The sequence below is a fragment of the Diabrotica undecimpunctata genome, chromosome 3 (genome assembly GCF_040954645.1).
Source record: "Diabrotica undecimpunctata isolate CICGRU chromosome 3, icDiaUnde3, whole genome shotgun sequence".
In the NCBI taxonomy this organism is placed as follows: domain Eukaryota; kingdom Metazoa; phylum Arthropoda; class Insecta; order Coleoptera; family Chrysomelidae; genus Diabrotica; species Diabrotica undecimpunctata.
The window spans coordinates 93,091,147-93,109,953 of NC_092805.1; the positions used below are offsets into that span (position 1 = coordinate 93,091,147).

At 35.3% G+C, this 18,807-nt stretch overlaps 1 protein-coding gene across 1 annotated transcript in view; it reads left to right on the plus strand.

Moving 5' to 3' along the window:
• LOC140437063 (uncharacterized) overlaps positions 1-18,807 on the plus strand; it is a 167,821-nt gene that overhangs the window by 12,959 nt on the left and 136,055 nt on the right. The window contains exons 3-6 of the mRNA XM_072526314.1: positions 2,818-3,054; positions 4,860-5,243; positions 9,765-9,975; positions 18,136-18,397. Of these exons, the coding sequence (XP_072382415.1) occupies positions 2,818-3,054; positions 4,860-5,243; positions 9,765-9,975; positions 18,136-18,397 (1,094 nt within the window). The remainder of the gene's footprint in view (positions 1-2,817; positions 3,055-4,859; positions 5,244-9,764; positions 9,976-18,135; positions 18,398-18,807) is intronic.

Here is an 18,807-nt window from a genome sequence, read left to right on the forward strand (position 1 = left end):
TAATAAATATTAGTGCTCATATCAAGAAGGGTACTAAATGGAGTTTTTTAGTCGATAAGGCGAATGCTCCTCAGGGTATCTAACGCAAACAGGACGGTTTCAAATGAGGCTTTGTATATCATTGTAGCGGTGATACCGGTCGTTTTGTTGTGCGAGCGAGGGTGTATGTGAGGAGGATGGATGGAAATATAGATGAGAATGAGACAGAGAGAGAGAACGATAGTGGAGTGGCAGAGAGAATGGGCAAATGATAGCGGAAAGGCTAGGTAAACGAAGGAGCTTATTCCTGATCTGAGACCGTGGTGGGAATGTAAGTTCAGGAAACTAGAGTTCTTCCTGACGCAGTTTCTGGCAAAATCTGCCTCGGCAACCTATTTTTATGGCTTGTGCATAGCAATATTGTTTACAACAGTTGTTATAACCGTTTTACTAATCCTCCCGCTGATGAATCTGATTAAGTTTAGCTAAATCTAATTGTGTGTTTGGGTTATTTTTGCCTTAGATTAGTAACAATAATATTAGTTATTACATGTTTTTATTTTGTTATGTTCTTATTACTGCATTTATTTTATTTTCTCTTAAAAATAAATTAATTTAAATCCGCTTATTTTTTGATTAGTTATGTTCAAAACAAACGTTTCTTCTGATCTCGATCAGTTTTTTTTCAACCATATTGAAACATTAAACTTAAACGAATGTATCTCTGAGATACACTGCGGCCTATTTAGTACACTTTATGACCGCGACCTCCGAAGGGTTAATAATATAAACGAACTTAATAAATTCTAAGTGGGTTTTTTCAATAAACCTTAATCTTTTAATATTTTCAAATAATATGGAAATTCTTCATTGCATTTAAAAACATGTTAAAATATGTAAATACAAGTTGTATATAGTGCACAGGCATATTCTGTTAATATGGTTTGAAAAAATAAACAAAAAAAAATCGGTTGCCTGTAAAGTCGGTTTTACGGGCGAAGATTTTACGTGACAACGTCTTTTTCTCGGTAGAATATTTATTGATATGAATATTATTAAATTGCACAATAGGAACAAGGAATTGAATGAAAATAAGAATTGCACAAATTTTAACTATAGAAATATATTTTGTTTACTAAAACATTGTACATGTAAACTTAAACTTAACTAATTTCTATTTGAGTGATTTTGTTGAGGATAGGACGATGATAGGAGAAATATGAAATGAAAGGAAGTGTTTCTGCTGTAATGTGTCTTGAACGCCAAGAACGCTCGAGAAAGACAGAGACCAGTGATGTTCCGTGGAGCTTATCCAATATCGGGAGATGCCTTCGGCAAAATTCGGTAGATTTCGGTAGATCATATGCAGTGACGTAAATTATATATATATATATATATATATATATATATATATATATATATATATATATATATATATTATAATACAGTGCGTCCAATTAAGTGAACACCGTAATGGAATTTTTTTTAGTTTTATGACCGAAAACCTAAAATCAATCATCAATTAAATTTTTTGAGCCATATACACGAGGTTTGTCAAAGAACATAAAATTCATATTTTTTGATAAACTGCCTATATTACTAAAAAAATTTAATATCTGATGATTGTATTCTAAGTTTTAGATCATTCAGAACTTTTTAGAAAGAATAACTTTTTTCCATAAAACTAAAAATAGAAAAGTTTCCCATTATGGTGGCGACTTAATGGTTCAAAAGTTAAAGACCTTAAATAATTATGCTGAACTAATTATTAGAAATAACCATAATTCATTGAATTTTGTTTAATAAATAAAGAATCAAATTATTGGGACCAAATGCTCACATCAGCTATTATGATACAAATAAGGTTTAATAATATTTTGAGAAATAGTTATAGGTCATAATATTTACAGAAAGTTAAAACGTTCTGGTTCAAATAGATGTAACAACCATTATCTGCTAATGGATTAAGTCGGCAGTCAAAGAAAACCGACAGCACACACACCGTCATTTAGCTAATAATTTATCACTTGATACTTGAGATTCTTTGAGAATTGAAGAGACGTGTGTGAATGATTATGATTACGGAATGATGTTTATACAATATGTTATTATTAGGTATAAAATTACGAACTTGAAGCTCGGGGTATTTCGCTTTCTTTTCATCTTTGCAAATATATTTTTAAACACTATAGGGAAGTATCAAATGAATTTTAATACAAACGTATTAAAAATACCAAGTATTAGGTTACACTGAAAAGTTTTTTGATGGTAACAGAAATAAAAAGATAAATTGTATTATCCGAATTTATTTTCAAGTCATTGTGATATTTGTTTTAAAATTAGGTAGATTCAAGGGGCAGTTCGGTAGATCGGTAGATAGGAATCAAATTCGGTAGATCTACCGAAAAATCGGTAGACGGAACAACACTGACAGAGACACAAGCACGGAAGCACGCACCGATTCAACGCGCCTAATTCTCTAGTGCTGCGCGCGCAGCGGACCGATCATGTTTGAGTGTGAGAGAGATGCAAGGCATTCGCCGGTCCGGCGGGCCTCTTTCTCGTTCGGTGACTCACTGTAACAGACGTGAGCGGGCGTTATACTTTTTCATGAATGACTCCGAGCCACAACCTAATTTAAGACGTTGTCACGTCAAAAAATTATACCAGAAATTAATAGAAAACAAACATCAAACAACGAAAATCGAAGTAAAACAAAAAAAAGTATAGTTTCAACGAATTTAATTATTGTTTCTCACTTATATATTAGGGTAAGCTATTTGTCTAAACATTCACGACCTACGTTACAGTGAATTTTAAATATTCCCATAATTACAGAGATGTGAACAAAGGTGACACACCCGACAAAGATACTAATGATGTTTCCAAAAAATCAGAATCAAGTAGAAGAATGTTTTCTTTATTAGATACAACTTGGCTAAACCCCTTTCGTCGTGAGGCTTCCAAAAAATCGACCCTCACGCAGAATTTAACAAATATTGAGGACGAAAAGAAGACAGATAGTTTAAACAATATTCCTTGTAGAGATGTAACTTGCTTTAGAGTTACTGAAAGGTAAGGTTACCAATTACTAGTTAATTATGTTATAATAAAGTGTGAATACTCATCATCATTTTGGCTTTATAACCCTACGTGGGTCATAGCCTCCTCAAGAATTTCTCTCCTGTCATCCCTATCCATCGCCTTTCTCCGCCAAGCCCGTATTCCTATATTTCTCATGTCTTTATCTATGTTACCAAGGAACCTTGCTCTAGGTCTTGCAATAGCTCTATCAAGGAGCGTTTTTCTAGCTAGGTCATTTTGTTCCACCCGCATTACATGCCCTATCCACCTCAGACCTCCTATCTTAATATATTTTACGATATCAGGTTCCTGGTATATTCTATATAGGTCGAAGTTTTATCGTCTTCTCATCACTCCATTATCATTCATTGCACCATAAATTCGCCTTGGTACCTATTTGATGTTCTTTCGAAACATCCTAACATTTTTTCATTATTTTTTGTTAGAGTCAGGTCTTTGAACCATATGTTAGGACTGGGCGTATTATTGTTTTGTAGAGTTTTATTTTTGTATTTCTCGATATAATTGTGAATTTAAGGAGGAGATTGAGCCCAAAATAACATCTGTTGGCCGTGCAAATTCTGCGGTTTATCTCTGCGGTTTTCAGTGTTAAGGAGCACTCCCAGATATATAAATTTATTCACTGCATTATATTTTCATATAATCTGTTTTGTTGGTATTTATTATTAATCCCATTTTTGTAGTTGATTCTTTTAATGCTACATACGCCTATCGTACAGCGTTTTCCGTTCTCTCAACTATATTGATATCATCAGCATAGGCCAGGATTTGCACTGAATTTATTATATATTGAACTAATTTTTCAGGTTTTCCTTTATAGAGTCTGCAGCATCATCATCATCATTGCCTCTACAATCCATAGTGGGTCTTGGCCTGTTCTAGGATCGACTTTCATTCCTTCCTATCCCTTTCCTTGGTTTTCCAATTACGTACTCTTAACACTCGTAAGTCGTCTTCCATCTGATACTTAAATCGTATGATGGGCCTGCCTCTTCCTCTCACCACAATCGGTCTTTGGTTATAAATGTGTTTTGACGGCTCCATCTCGTTTATTCTCCCTAAGTGGCCTAGCCATTGCAGCCTGTTTATTTTGATGGACCTACAAATACTAGATTTACCTTAAAGGTAGAGCTCAAAATTATACCGTTTACGTCATAATCCGTTTTCCTGCACGCCTTTATAAATATATTTGCGAATTTTATTCAAAACAGTCTAAACGTTCTTCATCGCTTTTTTGTCATCGCCTACGTTTCTGAGGCGTAAATGAGAAAGGGCTCAATAAGAGTTCTGTATTTTATTATTTTCATTCTTTTTGTGACTATGTTTGATGTAAAAAGTTTCTTTAATCCATAGTATGCTCTATTTGCTAGATATAAACGTCTATTAATTTCTGCAGTTACTGTATTACTTTGGTTGATTTGTGAACCTAGAAATATGAAACTACTACGTAATTCTTATTATTTTTCTGTACATGGGGCAGGGATTTGAATGCACTTTCACAAAAATATTTCGCTTTATCAAAATGCGTCTCGACCGCCTGCCTCGCTTGGCTATCTGACCGACTCACAGTCTTTTTATAACGTACATTATTTTTTGCTTTGGGAAAATTTTACTTTGAAAGATAACCATTATTTCAAAATAGTTTTTTTGTGTTGGAGAATGTTTTTTACGTTCTGTCAGTTAGTGTATCAAATAGCCCACCGTGTCCGGAGACTAGAAGGTTCGATTAGGATCGGTATTTTTCTTTATTATTTAAGCTAACATTGTTTTTTTAGTAATCGTGCAAACTCAGCTGAACCCATCAGAATTAGAGGAGACAATCATTATACTCCAGAACATATATCCAGAGGAAGTTTGGGTGTCGGTTCAAATTCGAATGAAATAAAAAAAGTCAAAGCACACTCTTGTGACCTCTATAATGACAGGAATCATAAAATCAATAGTAAATATGTATACACCCATGCACAGTCCCAAAATATCGGAAAAACCAGTAATCAGAATAAGTCGGATTATAATATTAGAAATAATTTGGTATCTACTGGTTGTAATGTAGATCCGTTAGTAGATAAAAGTATCAAGACCTCTTTGAGTAATTGTGATCCAAATTGTCGAGTTTGTAGGCATGATAAAGTTCATCCAAATAAGGATCCAAGAAATAAGTATGTATCTAATTTTATAATGAATTCTGAAAAATGTAAGTATGCTATTGTTAAAATCACACCAGTAATAAGATCGAAGCAGGCGCTTATTTAGAGTTCACGATGCTAACTATTTTCTTATAGTTCTTTAAGAGTAATGTGGTTAATTAATATCATTTCATCATCCGTTTCAAGTTGTTCTTGAATTTTATTTACATTATGTGTATATATTATATTTATATTTATTTACATATATATATATATATATATATTTATTATACATATTTATTTACATTATGTGAATTTTATTTACATTATGTGATAGAAATATATTTTATAGATCATCTGCAAAATGTTTCAGAGTCACTTGTTGATTACTCCGCGCACACTTGCAATCGTTTTTCCTAATAGAAATATTCTTCATAATTTTTCCTTTTGAGCTGTTTAGTTGTGTTTCACAGAGAGAAATCAGTCATTTTATCAGCGGTGAATTAACCAATATACTCTCATACAAATTTTTGTTAAATACGCTGGTTTTGAAGCTAGTTATATATAGTTACATATACTTATTTACTTAGTTACTTTCCGTGTCAGGAACACCAACAGCTTTAAATTTTGTGTTTCCAATGGTTGGCCACATAGATGGCCCTGTCATTCGTTAAGAATATCTCTCTCATCTCTGTGCATGATTGATAGATGGTGACTATTCTGAACCGCGCCACAGTCGCAGGTATCGTCCTCCTGGTATCCCCATTTCTTCAGGTTACTAGCACAACGTGAAACGCCAGTTCTTAGCCTATTTAGCGCTTTCCATGTGGGATACGGCAAATTGTGTCCAGCGGCCATTTCCTCTGAGGGAGCAAAATGTGTTGTAGCTAACGGTTGCCATAGGTGTATTCGGCGCGTCTTTGGCTCTTCGGGAAGGGATCGTGATTTTTTCAGAAAGTTTTTCCGAGATCCTAATCTACTTAGCTGAACTTGGTGGTCACATAAGGGGTGTCTTCGATCCGTCTCCTGCTTCTTTCGTTCTATCTCTGACGTGACCCGTCTTTTGATAGCAGGTGGAGCGATTCCAACTATAGGGTAGACCTCTTCGATAGGTGTCGGTTTCAGGCAACCAGATATAATACGAACGGTTTCATTTAACGCAACATCGACGTTTTTAGCGTGAGCAGAGTTTTCCCACACTGGTGCTCCAAACTCGGCGGCAGAAAATCATAATGCTAAGGCAGAAGTACGGAGAGTGTGTGGTTGTGCTCCCCATTTTGTGTTTGTTAGTTTGCGGATGATATTAAGATATAAGACAGAGTTCTATCCAGACGTACGCCGAGGCATTTTGGCATCTCATTGTGTTCCAGCATCTGACCACACCATTCCACCTCCAGTGTCCTTCGGGCATGCTTGGTTTCAGGTTGTTTTCGTCATAGTATAGTGCTAAGTCTTCTAGGGTATCTGTCAGGTTTACTTCTACTTCATTAAAGGTACTTCCCTGAGCTGCCACAGCTGTATCATCCGCGTAAATAAACTGTTTTGTTTGTTGGTTTTTGGGTTGGTCGTTGGTGTAAATGTTTTATAGCAATTGCACTTTGTTCTTTCTTGATGTCGTCCTACCATTTGTCAGGAGATGATGGGCTATCTGACTGGGCGTGACTTTTGTGAGATTGGGTGCCGGGATGGCAGGATTGTTGTCAAGATTTCCAAGCGCGTCTGCTGTTTTGTTTCATGTCTAGACCAACTTGCACCACCTTTCCGTTCTGTTGGCGGATATCGCATGTAGCACTTCCTCTCCGGTCTGTATTGTTGCTTCCGAAAAGGAATCATCTTCATATAGCTGCTTGTATCCTTTAAGTTGGGGTTTAGATTCTTCATTTAGCCCCGCTATATATTCGGTTGGGCAACCTCTAGGGATATATTTTCGTGATATTTGTTTTACGATTTGTACAAATTTTTCGTATGAATCAGAGCACGGTGCTAGCTGGGAAACTTCTTGATCTAATGCTTCAGCGAATTTTTTCCATTTTGCTCTAGTGAAATTGAACCTTCTCTTAAAGGGAACAATTTCGTATCTGATTGCCGCGTTCAAAAGCAAGTTATTGGTCTGTGCTGTGTTTTTGAGAGGCGCTTCCAACAATTTTTGTCACCTGGTCTCCAATCCTGTCGCTCACAAATATATTGTCTGGGTTGTAATCTCTGCGCCATCTTTCGCTGTTGAAAGACGCGGGCTATTTTGGAGCATGGATAAGTTTGAGGTTCATGTTTTCAGCCCAATTTTCTAGTTCTTCGCCATTGGAGTCTGTTTCGTTATACCCCCATGCGATACTGTGGCAGTTTAAGTCACCCAGTATGAATTTTATTTGCTGTGATTGAAAGTTATCCGATTCTTCAAAAACAAAGTCAGCGTTTGGCGGTTTGTAGATGGATGTTACCGTACAAGACTTTAGTTCCACTGTGAGGATCTCGATGTCATCTCGATATGTTAAAGATGTGGAAACTATGTCGGTATCTGGTCTGACGAAGACTGCGCCACCATAATGGTCGTGTGGTCTCTCCAGTACAAGTCTCATATCTCGAATTCTTGGTCTGCGGCTTGCAGTACTTCGATGGGTTTCGGGAACCAGTAGGACATCGACACCGTGTTCTCTGCACATATTAGACAGTAGATCTTCTATATTTGCATCTTCATATACTTATAGTATATGTATCTTCTTCTTAACATGCCATACACCAAAGTGCGTAGGCGACTATCTCATTACTAGAATTCTGTTCTTGGCGGCGTGACACAGCTCGCCTGTATTGTGTATTCCTGTCCTTTCTTTAATATTCCTTAACCATGATAATTGTTTGCGGCCGGCTCCTCTCCTACCTTCGATCTTCCCTTGTAGGATTAACTGTGGTATTTCATATTTTGCTCCTCTCAATATGTGCCCAAGGTAACCAATCTTGCGTTTTTTAATTAATTCAAAGAGTTCTCTTTCCACGCCGGCTCTCTTAAGGACGTCATCGTTTCGAACTCTATCCACCCAAGGTATGCGCATCATTCTTCTCAATGACCACATTTCAAATGCTTCAAGTTTGTTGATAGATGTTTTTTTTTCAAAGTCCACGTTTCCATGCCATAAAGCAAGATGGACCATATGTAGCACTTGACCATTCTGTAGCGTATTTCGAAATTTAGGTTTTGATTACATAGGAGCGGTCTGAATTTCACAAAAGCTTGTCTTGCCATTTGTATTCGGGTTTTTATTTCTTGTTGTGGATCCGATTGGTCATTGATTGTGGTGCCAAGGTATTTAAAAGTTTTCACGCGTTTTATGCGATCGTCACCTAAGCATATTATCGGGTTTTCTGGAGGGTTTCTGCTAATGACCATATATTTCGTTTTCAAAATGTTGATTTTGAGGCCATATTGTTTACCTATGCTATTCACCCTATCAAGTAATAACTGCTGATTTTCCAAATTATCAGTTATAATCACTGTGTCGTCCGCATAGCGTAGGTTGCTAATTGGTATGCCGTTCACCTTAATGCCTAATTCCGTGTCTTCTAATGCTTTAGCAAATATATTTTCAACATATAAATTAAAAAGCATCGGAGAGAGTATGCAGCCTTGGCGGACACCTTTCCGGATTTCAAATTCATCCGTATATTGGTCTTGATCAATCCTCACCTTTGCCATTAGGTTCCAATATAGATTCTGAATAATTCTGATCTCCTTCTGGTCAATGTTGGCCCTATGTAGTAGTTCCATCAGTATATGTATAGTCATGGGAAATTATGAAATAAATTTATTTTTCTGTACGTGATGACGTAATTGATGTTTTTTTTAAAATAACTTTTGCACTTCTATGTGACTTTTTAAACAGTGTTTTCCTAGGAGATGTATTGTTAGAGGATCAATTATAGATTGGCCCCCAAGATCTCTAGATTTTACACCACTTGATTTTTTACTATGGGGTTACTTAAAATCAAAAGTTTACATTGATTGACCACAAAATTTACAAGATTTAAACAATTTTAAATTTGTAATATAACTGCAGAAATTATCCAAAATGTTCAAGAACATTTTCGTCGTCGGTTCATTTACTGCCAAACAGCGGGGGACGGGGAGGGTGCAATTTGAACATTTAACTTATTTAAGCAATTTTTATTTGTCAACATCGGTTTCTATTTTTCAGTAAAGGAAGCAGTAAAATGTATTTTGTATTAATAAATTACATACAAACTTATTGTGTAAATTAATTTAAATATGGTAATGATTATATTATTTAATAGGGAAATGAACAAACTTTCAAATGAGCTAGTACACGACCCCCATTCTTATTTTGAAAAGTCAACGATTACATCATCACGTCCAGATGGATAGCGTTACTAGTATGATGTTATATATGCCCATAAATCATAATTTATAAATAAAATTCTACTTGTTTCGGGATTTATCCCCAAAGTCGCCTATTCTCTAAAAAATGAATTTATTCCATAATTTTGCCTCCTACAGTATAATAAATATGTTACATAAATTTTACGTTTAATATCCTTTTGCAGAACCTCATTTGTCGATACTAGTGTGGGCTCTGCAGCAATAAGAACCACTGATATGGTTGCATCTGAGAGAGGATATGAAAGGGGTGATGAAAGTAATATATCCACTGAAACCTCACCACCAAGATTTGTAGAAGAATCACCAAACAGTAGTAAACATAAGTTGTTGGCAAATTCAAATAAGAATGATACTAATAAATCAGATTCCCTACAGGTAAATGATAGATTATTTGTTGACTTTATTCATTTTGTTTGTACGTAGTTGGTTAATAATTTTTTAATAAAAAAGTTAATGTTAGAGTGATAATACGTTAAAACCTGTACTTACTCACACTTGAAAAAAAAAAAAAAAACAAAAGTTGGGTGATTCTAACCAGTGCGTTTGGCGAAGCTCTCCTTATTTCAAGTAGTTGAGTGCAGGAGTATTCAGTATTGGTGCAAATATAACCCCTTAATCCTCCCTAACCCTGAGATAATTCATCTTGCACTTGTATCTAAAATAACCAACCCGAGATATCTCGTTTTAAGCTATTTAGTGGTAATTTAAGCGATTTATTTCGTTCTTTTGAGTTGGGGCTTTCAGAATTTTAACAAATTTACACGAAGTAGTTGTTACAAGTCCAGGCAGCGTAATATTAGACAATGGACAAGATAGCTGCTAACCAAGAAACTTTCATCAGCTTGCATACGACGATAGCCAACGCTTAAAAACACGTACGGCACACAAAGAAGAAGTTGTTACAAGGTTGTATGGCGTCAATTAAACGTTGGAAGGGGGAAGGGGACCTCAGTGTATAAACAACACGTACTGCATCTGATTGTGTATACGTAAAGACATTTTATGAAATTGGATCGTTATTTTATTCACTATGAATTCTAGCCAAGGTAGTGAAGATTCATATGACAGGAAATGTATTCGGGGCATCAGAAAGTGACGGTGGAAGTGAAATGTTATCAAGTGACTCAGATTCGAATGAAGATGATGATAGTGCAATCGTTTTACTTTAAGCAGTCCAGCAATGGGTTAGAGTGAATGTAGACCTGCCAGAGTTGGCTCCACCGAGGTTTCCTTCTACTGGGAAATCTGAATGTTATTTTGATACACAGTATGTTAAAAATAAGGTTGAATTTTTCAATATGTTCTTCGATGTGGACTAGTGGACAACATTGTTTAAGAAACAAATCATTTTTCCAATTAGAAAAGGCAATTAGGCTTTCGCATAGTTATAAAAGAGAACAAATGGACACCAACAGATAGGAGTGAGCGAGCATTTTTTGAAATTCTATTACTGCAGAGTTTGGTAAAGAAACCAGTGCACTGGCTTTAGTGGTCAAAAAAATCAATAATTAAAACGCTTTTTTTTCATAAGATTATGAAATATAAAAGGTTCTTTATAATAAAGCAATACCTGCATTTGTCTAATAATGAACCTTTCGACAAAGATACTCACCCAAGTCCGAAATTGTATTCCATGTAACTGTAACTATGTAAGATGTGGGAAGTTTATGAATACCTAAATGCTAAGTACAAATCTTTGTATGATTTGGAAAGGGATGTAATAATTGATTTATTACATCCTCATTACATACTTAAAGAGCTTACTTCTCTACAAAGGCAGAGTCGGATGGATTCAATACATTCTAAACAAAAGGGCACAATTTGGTATAAAGAAGATCTTCCAGTGTCAACACGTATTGTTATAACGCTAATGAAATCTCTACTGTCAAAAGGTCACTGTTTTACTACAGCTAAATTTTATTTTACGTCATTTTACATTAGACTACAACATTTATACATCCCCTGAACTAATTGACCTTTTATTAGCAGGTCGCATAGATATGTACGGTACTATTAGAATGAAAAGAAAGGGTCTACCACCAGAAATGTAGAATAAACTTGGAAAAATAAAGTTATCGTGTTTCAAAAAGCAAAGGCAATAGTAATGAAGTGTTGTGTGTTGTTCTTCTTAGGATGCCTGTCCGTGCCGAACGTTGGCAATTATTCTGGCTATGGTGACTTTGTTGGTTGCTATACGGAATAGTTGTGTTGAGGCTTTTCTATACCATGCTCTCAGGTTAGCAAAACAGGATTATTCTTCTTCGTCCTGGGGTCCCTTTTCCTTTAATTTTACCTTGCAAAATGCATTGGAGTAATTCATATCTGCCTTGATTTCTCATTATATCTCCCAAGTACTGCAGCTTACAGCCCTTCACGATGTTGATCAAATCCGCGGTTGTGTTCATCCCCCGTGGTACTTCTTCATCGGTAACTTTGTCTGTCCATGGTATCTTCAGGATCCTTCTGTATAACTATAGCTTAAAAACCTGAAGTTTTGATAGAGTTTCCGCCTTCAATGCCCAAGTTTCTACTCCGTACAGAAGCACTGAGTATACGTAAAATTTAAGGAGCCTTATTTTTTGTTTCTAGGGTGAGGTCATATCCCTTGAACACAGAGCTCATAGTCAAGAATGCACTTTTTGACTTTCCGATGCGACATTTAATCTCTTGGGTATTGTCCCACGACTCATTGATTATAGTTCCCAAGTAGTACTGTGAGACACGTTCAGTTCTCATTTGGTTCACATACAGATTTGCTCCATTTATATTTTACTTGCTGATGAACAATAGCTTGATTTTGCTGGTGTTTATGTACAGTCCATATCTTCTTCTCATGGCGCCGTCTCCTTTCGAAGGTTGGCGATCCAAATGGCAATTGTAGTTTTGGAAACTGCTGCGTGACAGATTTCTACGGATTAGCGGTCGAACCATCTCCTTAGGTCTTTCAGCCACGAGTTCTGGCGCCTTCCTACTGATCTTTTGCCCTGTACTTTTCCTTCCAGTATAACTTGAAGTAATTCATATCTTTCGCCTCTCAACACATGACTCAAGTATTGCATTTTCCTCTCTTTGATTATTTTTAGTAATTCTTTTTGTGTACACATGCGACGAAGTACCCCAACATTAGTAACTCTTTGTACCCATGGAATTCTCAACATTCGTCTGTATATGTACATCTCAAAGGCATCTATTCTTTTTTCTATTTCAAAGTCCATTATCCAACTTTCACAGCCATACAGTAAGACAGAAAAAACGTAACATCTGATCATTCGGATTCTAAGCTGTAGACTAAGGTCTGATCTTATAAAAAATGTTTTCATGCTCATGAATGTTTTCCTTGCTTGTTCGATTCTTGATAGGATTCATTTTTTTGGATTACACTGACTATTGATATTTGCTCCCAAATATTTTATGGAATTTACCTGTTCTATTATTTGACCCTTGGCATACACCTGTACGTTTATTGGTGTCTTTGAAAATACTAAAGTTTTAGTTTTGGAAACGTTTAGATGTAAACCGAACATTTCGCTGCGGTGAACTACCGCATTTATTATATTTTGTAGTTCTTGTGCGTTGCTTGCTATTAAAACGGTATCATCAGCATATTTAATGTTGTCTTTGCTTATTCCGTTAATCTTAATTCCGCCTTGGACCTCCTCTAATGCTTCTCTGAATATAAACTCCGAATACAAATTAAACAGTAGCGGTGATAAGACGCATCCCTGTCTCACTCCTCGTCGGATTTGTATGTCTTCGGATGTTGTGTGCTCTATTTCAATTGTTGCCGTTTGGTGCCAGTATATTTCTGAGATAATTCGCAAGTCTTATTCGTCAACTCCAGTTGTTCTCAGTATTTCGATCATCTTTTGATGGTTAACGCAGTCAAATGCTTTTCGATAGTCAATAAAACATACATATACATCTACATTCATGTTTTTGCATCGTTGCGTTAACACATTTAAAGCAAAAAGAAATCCGAATTGAGTGTCACTCATCTGGAACTCGCACTTCTTGTAAATTCGTGTATGGATAATTCTGAGAAAAGTTTTAAGGACATGAGACATCAAGCTTAATATTCGATAATCATCGCATTATGAGGAATTCGATTTTTCTGGTAATGCTACGAATGTCGATTTTAGCCAGTCTGTCGGTATTTTACCTGTGTCATGTATCTTATTGAATAGTGCTGTTATTAAATGTAGGCTGTTACTTTCGTTATCTGCAATTGGTTTTAGTATTTCGACATTGATATTGTCTGGACCGGTGGCTTTTCCATCTTTCTGAGATTTTACTGCGTGAATCACTTCTTCTTTGGTTATTTCTGGGCCTTTTTCATTTATTCGATTATCTGTGGATGCTAGAGAACAAGGTCTATCGTCGTCAAAAAGAGTTTGTATGTATTCTTTCCATCTCTCTAGTTTGTCTTCTGTTCCCATAATTATTTCGTTATTATCATTTTTTAATATTGTTGCTTATCTCTTTTTGTGTCTACCTGTCATTTCTTGTACTTTTTATGAATATTAAAGGTGTCGTATTTTTCCTGAAGTTGTTCGATTTCTATGTATTTTGTTGACATCCAGTTTTCTTTCGCCTCCCTGCACTTTTTTCTAATGATTTTGTTGATTCGCTTGTATTCTATTGGGCTTGTTTTATGTTTTCAACTTACGTCCATGAGGTCCATGATCTCTTGCGTTATCCATTCTTGTTTTCTGTTGTGTTTTATGAACCCAATGTCATCTTCTTGTATCTTTATTATTTTTGTTTTTAGAGCAGTCCGTATTACTTCAATGTCTGTCTGTACCGAGTTTTTGATCGTTTTTATTTCTTCTTCAAGCTTGATACTTATTTCTTTTTTCAGTTCAGGGTTCTTCAGTTGTGAGATGTCTATTTTTCTTGTCACTGTTTTCTTTTTGACTTTAAGAAATCTTTTTAATCTGAAATCCATTAAAACTGGATTGTGATCGCTATGTATATCATCTCCAGGGTATGTTTTCGTAGATTGTATGTACTTCTTAAAGGTGTTAATGAGCAAAATGAAGTCAATTTAATTTCTAACAATTCTGTCTTTTCTGTCTGCAGGTGATTTCCATGTGTATAGCCTTCTGGGATGTTGTTTGAAGAAGGTATTGGCTATTAACAGATTGTTTTCTACGCAGAATTGTACAAGTCTATCTCCTTTATTATTTCTGGTATCTAGACCGTATACTCCTATGTGGTCTTCTTCAGCACCACGACCAATTTTAGCTTTAAAGTCACCCATGATCATCGTTATCTCACCTCTTTTTGTCAGTCGCATTATTTCATCTATGTTGTTATAAATTTTTTCGATTTCTTCATCTGACTTGTCACTTGTTGGAGCATAAACCTAAATAATATTTAGTTTTCTGTGAGTTGTTTGTAATTTCAACATTGCTACTCTATCATTTAGAGGGATGAAGTCTATGACTGATTGAGCAATTTTGTTCGACATTAATATAGCAGTTCCATATTGATGTTCTGGGTCGGTTCCACCTGAATAGTATATGTATCCATGTTTTGTTTTTCGTACTCCTTATCCAGGCCATCTTACTTCACTCATCCCCAAGATGTCTATTTTCAGTCTTACCTTCTCGGTTTCAGTGTTTGCCAGTTTCCCGGACATAAATAAGCTGCGTACGTTCCAGGTGGCAATGCGTACTATTTGGTCGTATATTTGTATTCTCTGTCCACTTTCTTGGGTTGTTGACGGGGGGATTCTTCGCACCAGCTCCCCATTTAAGGGGTGCCCCAGACTGAGGGCCATTTTCTTTTTCTCGTCTGCCATTTAGATTTATGGAAAATATAACGGGGTGGTTTTCCCGTTGCCTTCCCTATCGCAGTACCACAACCATTTAAACTGCTCCAGTCACGCTTGTGGTAATCCAGTTTCAAGCCGGTCCAGGATCATTTCCTCTGCGCCTTGAACTGGTACTGATATCGCTGCTGCCCTTCACCAGGGAGTGATAGGAAGTAGGAAACTAGATTTTGGAAGGAATTGGACATGATTTCTCTCAGTAAGGAATTGAGAGCAAAGCATGGTTCGCGTGGGCAGGGACGCTTCCCTGAAGTAGACCTATTTTCCACCAGGATCGTAGAAAAGTATCTACCCGCTACCCATACAGTCCATATAATTCTACTTATTTCCGTTATTTTGTTTATTAAGTTTTGCGTTTTGTGTTCTATGTTATTGAAAAATACTATTGTAACATCTGCATACCGCAGGTTATTGAGCTTGACTCCATTTATTGCTCATAAGATTAAGATATCCTCATCAATATCTTTTGGAACCTATTTAAAATGTGCTCAGAGTACAGATTCAATATCAGTGGTGAAATTATGCACCCCTGTCTCACTCCTCTTAAGATTTTGACTGATCTGTATATTCTCCATCTACTCGGAGTACCGCTGATTGATTTCAATACAGATTAGCTCTGTGCTGTTAACGCTGCATTATTATAAAAATATAAATATATATATATATATATATATATATATATATATATATATATATATATATATATATATATATATATATATATATATATATATATATATATATATATGCAGGTATTGTTCTTTGCGCTACAATACAACTGTAAGCTCTTCTGATTAAATACTTTTTGATCATCATCTACAGCGTGCATAAAAACTTTTGTTGTCTAGTTTGCTGAGAATGGCTTTTAGATAAAAACCGAACATACAAAATGCTCTCACAGACTAAGCTAGACAACAAAACCTTTTGCTCACAGGTTTTATTTATCCAACCAAAATCCCGTCAACGAGATATCTCGAGATAGTTATTATACATATCTTTAACCGTTAAAAAAAAATAAAAAACAAAGCGAAAATCAACATTGTATAACATTTTTTATTTCTGCAAGAAGTTAAGAAGCAAGTGCATTAATAAAAAAATGAGTTTTTTGGCACCGTTTTTGGAAAAACAAATGGTTTATTAATGGGTTAAACATTTCTATTTCAGGCCTATATGAAGGTGCCATATACAGTCACAAATTGTCATCCATATGGTGTTCTTAATTTCATTTATAATGTTACGGTATAACAGTATGTAACTGTAACTTACCGGTACGTTGCTCCAAGTTTTCTCTCACATTTTTATAATATCACATGTTTACCTCCTTACTATATATATATATATATATATATATATATATATATATATATATATATATATATATATATATATACATGGGAGCCCTCTTTTTCTTTTTCTTTGAGGATTCCACCCTAGGGCACATTTAGCAATACAGGGAAGTTTTTTTACGAAGTGTGTAGTGTGTAGCCGATCCGACACATTTTTGGACTTAATTTTATTCTCTATTCACTTCTGTTCGGTAAGGTGTAGCAGTTTTTCTTTTCTGATGGTGTTAGGCCAAAAAATACAAACAATTCATTATAGTCATTTGTTAATAAAGCCCTATAGTTCATTCATTCATGGTTTTTGTCACTTTTCAGGTTTCACAACCGCCTCCTCCCTGATAATTATTTGTAAAGAAGGTTGGTAGAGCAAGACCTCCACAGCTGGCGTTGGTGTGGCACTTATAGCCCCTTTGATTCCAAGGCAAGCAAGTCTTTGCACCTTACTTAGAGAATGGGGCCTTTTGTCTGCACCTTTGGCCACAAAACCACTTATGTATATGTAATTGTTAAATATATAACATCCATAAATCCTAAGTAACATGTCTGGTTTTAAACCCCACAATTTTTTATCAGTACGTCTGGCAATTATTAACGTAGTTAGTACTCTCTTGGTGGATAATTCTATTTGATGATTCAAAGTAAGCCTCAAGTCTAATATTATCCCAAGATACTTTACTTCACTCTCCAGATTTAGATGTGTACCATTTAGTCTTAGAGGACCCAATACCTCTAAATTCCTCCTTCTGGTAAATTTCTTGAATTTTTGTTTTTAAGTGCTAATGTTAAGCCCTACATTTAAACTCCATTCTGTAAAATGATGAAAAATCCATTCTGTAACTACAGTCAGACCTTGTTGCATTATATCTCTGACTGTGCTATTAAATTTGATGTGGACTAAGACGACCAGGTAATCCTCATAACTCAAAGCATGATGCCTGCCGCTGCTGAATCTAGCTATTAGCCCATCCATGACCAAATTCCATATTAGAGGAGATAAAACTCCAACCTGCGAACAGATACTAGCTACTTGTGCTGACACTGTATCCCCTGTAACGTTGCACATACATATCACTCAGCTCCTCAGCATACGGTAAATTCATTTTGCTTGCATTTAAAAGACAAAGTAGAAGGACAAAAAGCGAAATAACTAGGCAAATAACTCAAGGTGTTTATCTTTTCATGTATAATTCTTCCTTAATTTGATTTTTTTGGATGCACTTGATTTCATGGTAAAGCCAATTTTTATTCTTCAGGTCGTTACGTTTTAATTGTATTTTTTCAGAGCTGTAACATAAACTAATAATAAATTATTTAGATTAACCAAATGTTAGCATATATTAATATTTGAATTTGTAATAGGAAACTCCTTCTAACAGTTTATCCAATCCGATGTCTTTTACAACTGTAAACCAGTGTAATATGTCGGGTTCTTTCGTAAGTGTAACAAATAAGAAAACTAAAAATATTAATAAGAATAGAATGGAAAAAAGAAAGAAAAGCAGCTGGGGAAATGACTATAATCCATCACCAAAACGAGTGAGGTCCAACCACAAGCAGAAAGATCAAGATAATCAATGTGCTTTTATCGGATCACCAGTATTAATTTCAGATGTTTTTAAAGGTAAATTATCAAATATTTATAAACTTAACATAAAGATTTTTTCTATTCTATTTTATTTTTAAAACTTGTTGAATCAAGTCATTAGAATAATTTTTACATATAAATAGTATCAACAACAATTTTTGATCTTGATATATCTCTATTGCTAAACGATAGACGTGTTTAAAATAGCTCCGTGACATTACTCAATTTTTGAGCTTGAACCAGCAAATTTTTAAACACAGTGTGTGCATAGTGAAGAAAGGTGACACAGCGATGTTGATATAAAAAATAACAATTCCATAACTGTGAGTACTCTTCAGTGAGTATAATAAGTAATTCATAACATCATAACCTAAATACGAAGAGTACACAAAGATATAAAAAGCTAATCCCACAAAAACTCAAAATTATTAAAAGTTAGAGGTGGG